This window comes from Galendromus occidentalis, unplaced genomic scaffold (assembly GCF_000255335.2).
Source record: "Galendromus occidentalis unplaced genomic scaffold, Mocc_1.1 scf7180000076583, whole genome shotgun sequence".
Classification (NCBI taxonomy): domain Eukaryota; kingdom Metazoa; phylum Arthropoda; class Arachnida; order Mesostigmata; family Phytoseiidae; genus Galendromus; species Galendromus occidentalis.
Window position 1 is genome coordinate 1,097,454 of NW_003804572.1, and position 5,377 is coordinate 1,102,830.

The 5,377-nt window shown below is 51.3% G+C and overlaps 1 protein-coding gene across 1 annotated transcript; it reads right to left on the reverse strand.

Annotated features, from left to right (window-relative positions):
- Positions 1 to 2,401: 2,401 nt before the first annotated feature.
- Positions 2,402 to 4,594, reverse strand: LOC100906629 (trypsin-1-like). The gene is made up of 6 exons (XM_003739777.2): positions 4,317 to 4,594; positions 4,060 to 4,212; positions 3,633 to 3,812; positions 3,333 to 3,409; positions 3,103 to 3,203; positions 2,402 to 3,011 (listed from the first exon to the last, which is right to left on the reverse strand). The coding sequence occupies exons 1-6, from the start codon at positions 4,486 to 4,488 to the stop codon at positions 2,402 to 2,404; spliced, it is 1,293 nt and encodes a 430-aa protein (XP_003739825.2). The 5' UTR covers positions 4,489 to 4,594.
- Positions 4,595 to 5,377: the final 783 nt, after the last annotated feature.

Here is a 5,377-nt window from a genome sequence, read left to right on the forward strand (position 1 = left end):
AATCTGAGAAGCTCCACCGGGTACGTTCAAGTTGCCGATTTTGCGGCGGGATGTCTCGGGAAAACCGAATGAAATTCGAATCGCTGACCTTCTCGGTTCCTGTTACCGCCTTCCGCTAGCTCGTACGGCCCTGTCGCCTCGCTCGCTTCATTTCCCGCGGTTTACTCCTCATAAGTCTGATTGGAGAATCCGAGCTCAGCGAGATTTTTGCGGAAGTCGCTTCGAATGAATATTCGGCTCCGTCGCGCCGTCGTGTGCGCGTGAACATCAAGTCGAGTTCAATGACGCGACTTGAGAGATCGAGAAAACACAGACCCGACTCAGAGCGTGTCCGAATCCAGAACTCTCCAGACACGATGCCGTGGAAGAATTCGTGACGCGGAACGTGGGGATCATCTGATACATATCCTGAGCGGAACGCTTCTGTCGTCACATCAGCGGCTCCATCAGTGTATCCCGAATCGCCCTCGAACCCGCGAGGAGTTTCATTTTACGATCAGGTTCAGGAGAGATCTCCTAGTGACGGAGTTTTTTTGCATACAAAACGCGGATAGAGAGAACGCGGCGAGAATTTCTGCAACCTGGTGCTCGGAGGCAGTCATCGTGGGTCACCAGCGTTAGACGACACCTACGTCGTTTAAAGTCGATCAGAAAGGGAAGCAGGAAGGCAGGCATGAGTCATCGGGGCGACGCACGGACTGAACGGAGTCCTCTAAAATGTTGAACTCTTCCGATGATATTCGACACGACCTATATTATTATCATGCAGCACAAAGGAGAAAGAGAAGTGATGTGTGCTACCGACCCCGGGAGAGCCGTCGAAGGAAGAGGAAGTTGAGCTCAATAACGGAATGATTTTTGTCAGCTAAGCTTTCTCAGGATACGATCCCGACCATTTCCTCCATCTTTCCTCTATCGTTCGAAGGTCTCTCCCTGACGACGGACATCAAGCCTCCTCTCGCCATCCCTCGACCCGTCGATTGTCCTCTCGCTTAAAGGACTCACTCGCTCCTCGAATCTAAAAAAAGAAGAACTCCAGGCACCCGAAAATCTCGCAAACCTGGACTTTCGCGGAAGGCTCAGTCTGCGGCTCCGTGAGCCGCCAAGATGGGAATCGGTGGGGAAGTTCATTCTGGATTCAAGAGTCTGACGGAGGGGAGCACGGAGAGTTTCCGAGGATCCAGTGGCTCTTGTTTCGAGATTTCAGGTAGCCTGAATTGGACATCCTTCGTAGCTAACGGGAATACTCCTAAAAGTTGGCGAGAGCTTCGCCGACGACTCTTCTTTCGTTTACTCAGGTTTTGCCGCATTCGTCAGTGTGGCTGAGAAGCGGGTTGGGGACTTTTCCCTCGATGGCTACTGCTCGACTGTATGGAAATGGGGTCTCCAACCTGGATTCATGAGCCCCGGGCCTTCGAGGCCTCCATCGGGTATCCAAGACGACTTCCGCCGCGACGATTCCCGGGGCTGTCGCCTCCTGTCCAACAGGTCATTCGAGAGCACACTCTAGTAATTACCTGCATGCTCGCCTCCCCCAAGGGAAGCTGACGAAAAACGAATGTTGTGAATGATCCCTCTCAATCGATCGTCTGAGCTGACCGTCGGCCGGATTCTGCGGCCCCGAGACAGACGAGCGAAATTCCAAAGATTCGGAGCAGGCTGATTCTTCGATATCATTGAATCGTTCGGAGAAATTTTCTTGGAGCATCCAGCATTCGAATACAGAGCGCATTGCGGTGCCGAGTACTCTTCGCCTGACAACGTGTCTCTCGAGTGGAATTCCACTCCAAAACTCACACATGGCATAACGCGCTGAGTTCAGGGAACATGGTCCGTGGCTCTATGCATTGGCTGATCCCGACTGCTCCTTTCGGTGGATGGGTCCCAAAATCTCGAACGGACCCTTGTAACAAGTTCGGTGAGAATCCAGGTCCATCGACTAGAAATTTCCCTGTAGTCCCCCGCCATCAAGGACCCGAGGTGCGCTATAGTTCTGTGGCGCGATTCGTTTCATCTGCACACGCTGCCAGAAACGCTCGCGAGGGCTGCCCACTCATTGTAAACTTCGCAAAGAAAAATACTCATACCTTGCGTCAAGACTCTTTATACTTATTAGTTAGATTCTATAGCAGAATCGGTCCGGAGTTCATCCTACATTCCTACACTTATTTTATCGTATGGTTTATTCGCATCAGAGCAGGGTGTTCCCCCCCACCCCGCCCCTCCCCAGCGGGTTCATTTGATATACAGAAGGCAACGCCGTGCCGCTTCGATTCACGAACCCTGAGCTCGCGGGCAAATTCTATCCGGGATCAATAAAGGCATAGATCTAAACAACAACTTTGACATTCAAGCGTCGCTAGAATAAAAATTTCAATATTCTCGTCAGACAGTCTGGATCTCAACATGATCTATTTCTCTGGCTCTGATCCTCTAAGTGGCCGCCTATCCAATCCAGGTAATTGGTAACCCTCGTGTATACTCCCGGCTTTCTCGGCATACCACACTGAACGCCCCAAGAAACGATTCCTATCAGCTGGGCCCAACCGCTTTCTTCCGACCACAGAGGACCCCCGGAATCGCCTTGACATGTGTCTTTCCCTCCGGCCTTATAACCGGCGCACAACGTTGATTCATCGAGTCTTGAGGCCCCGTGGTAAGACGAGTACCAACGGCGGCAGATATCCGTGTCCAGAACTCGAAGATCAACTTTCCGTAGGATGGGCGAGGACTTCCTTGAGGGGAATTGCACGCTGCCCCATCCAGCGACCGTCACCGTCTTGTCGACGAAAGTGTCACCGCTCTGCGGCAGACATATAGGGATAATATGTCTTCTGAACCGAACGCGTTCCGTCATTTCGAGAAGAGCGATGTCGTTGTAAAAACTCGTGTGGTCGTAGTTCTCATGGATTATGATCCTCTTGATCAGATATTCTTCGTGCACATACGGTTCTGAGAAGTCATCCAGATTGAGTTCTCCGAGTCTCACTCTCATGAGAGACGCGTCTCTCCTGCAAGATAGATACGATTGAAACTGAATAATCGTCCCACTGGGGATCGAGACATGACCGAAGTTGCGGATCGTGGCGATCGGTAACTCACCTGTAAACACAGTGCGCTGCGGTCAGGATGAACTTCTTGTTTATGAGACTGCCCCCGCATTGCAAAGTGTGACCATAGAAAGTGCGCTTCATCAAAGCCACCTGCGAACGCGGAGATGAGGAATTTTTTCGAACACAGCTCTTTTAGAATCTTTAATTGATCCGGTTCCTTCATTTCCTCTTCATTCTCAGATCATATATACCGATATTCGAGCCTATCGCTCAACCTACCTGCCAGGGCTGTTCCGCGAACGTCGCGGGATGTCCACCGATTATTCTCCCTCGGAATAGATGTTTCTTACCGCACGCTACGAGGATCGAAAATAATCGTATTAGTCTAGAGTCTAGAGCTTGAACGTCGGGGGGCTTGGAGGAGTGCTTTTTGTTGTGGTATCGTTCCATCGCAACAAATGTCTTGGAAACAGGCCATGTTCAAACGAGGAGAGTGACCAAGAGTCCGACCACAGTGAGTGACAGGTCCTTCATGAAGTTCAGTGACGGATCCGTGATGTAAAGTCCCAAAATACTCACGAGTATCCGCGGGCAGAATCTCGCCCCTCGGAACACCGGGTGCAATTATTAGCGGAACGCAGCAGGCCCATACAAGTCCGCCGCCGCAAAGGTTCAAGGGACTCTTCCCGTCTACCCAACAAGAGGCACCGAATCCGCAAGGATGCGTCTCGTTGTCGTACTCGCATGTCTTGGGGAAAGCTGAAACGAATCGCGATGAGCTTTAGCGCAGTCTTTCGGGGGGAATCGGCGCGGCTTAAAAATCCAGGTAATTTGGACAGCGGTTTGGGGAGAGCTCGGTGGAGCCGAAACCGAGGAAAGCTAGTAGGGGTCGATGCGAGATCTATGTAGATGCTTTCGTTGTCGTGAGCTCGTCCCCACCTCGTTGGCATCTTCTCTTCATCCTCGACCGACTAGCTAGAATATATATCTGCCGCCTTCGACTTACAGATGGCGTAACGCGCGGCGTTCAGGAATCGCTTCAGTATCCCGGAATCTTGTTTCCGATCCCTATCCAGGCCCAGTCCTTCTTCTATGTCAGCAAGCCTGAGGTTGTTGTTGTTGTCGACGGCTCCGGACTTCTCATAATCAAGTTTTCCACCTGAGGAGAAAATCGTAGTGAGGACTCGCAGCTAACCCACTGTGTCTGGAGCCACGCCAGAACAGCCCCTTATTCCTCATGCGGGAACTTCCAGAAACCTTTACTGGGGATCCGAGGTCTGAGGTAATCCCGATGAGGAATGACTACGTCCGGATTCCACGGTCCCGGGCGTCTTCCGAATTCCCCGAAGAGAGGTTCTCCGAGCGATCCAGCGAGGCACGCGAACACGTTTATCCAAATGAAGCACAGACACAAATTGCCGAATCTGAACATCATTGATCGGGAAGATAGACTGGATGGAACCCCTCTCTCTCTCGCAATAGACTTCCTAGGGGAATGGACGGAGCTGTCAAATCTCCTGAATAACGTGGTATTGTCTGCCCCGGTTGGAATATTTTCTATGCTGGACTGCATTATATACGCTTTGACATCGCCACCTCCTGAGGATGAGAGAGGGAGATGAAATCTCGAAATGGGGCCAATTGAAATAGGAATTCCGAATTCTCGAGGGGTGCGAACGAGAGAGTCCAAGAGAGAGGGGACGGCTGGTATTCGTATATTGGATACAGGTTTCGAGACGAAAATCCTGAGGGGGGCTCGAGCTGGCGGAGAGAAGGATTCCGGCAGAGCTCGACTGATAGAGAGCGGGGCGCTCAGTGAATTTTCACGAGCTCAGCTCTTGTAGAACCCCCAATTGATCCGGATTCTTCATCTCCTCTACATTCTTAGATCATATATACCGAAATTCGAGCCTATCGTTGAACCTACCTGCGAGGGCTATCCCGCAAATGTCGCGGGAAGTGCACTGACTATTCCTTCCTTCTTCCTCGCACTCTATGAGGATCGAAAGAAAATCGTATTAGTCTAGAGCTTGATCAGGATGGACTTGGAGGAGTGACAATGGTCTTTTGTTGTGGTATCGTTCCATCGCAACAAACGTCTTGGACACAAGCCATGTTCAAACGAGGAGATTGACCAAAAGTCCGACCACAGTGAGGGACAATCCCTCATGAGTAGAGTTCCTGAACTTCGGACATTTCATATCTATCCGATCCGCAAGAGCGAAGACCGACGACTACATCGACGAGGGAATCGTCTCTGATGAGTCATCCCTGTCGCCGGACGATGTGGGAAACGCTAGAATGAAAATGCCGCAATCGGATCT

What these genes read in the sequence shown, in the direction of transcription:
- LOC100906629 (XM_003739777.2), bottom strand. Translation starts at nt 4,488, where the DNA reads ATGATGTTCAGATTCGGCAATTTGTGTCTGTGCTTCATTTGGATAAAC. An exon ending in CCTCAGACCTCGGATCCCCA is followed by an intron (nt 4,213 to 4,316) that starts GTAAAGGTTTCT and finishes TTTTCTCCTCAG; the next exon opens with GTGGAAAACTTGATTATGAG. An exon ending in GCAGCGCACTGTGTTTACAG is followed by an intron (nt 3,012 to 3,102) that starts GTGAGTTACCGA and finishes TCTATCTTGCAG; the next exon opens with GAGAGACGCGTCTCTCATGA.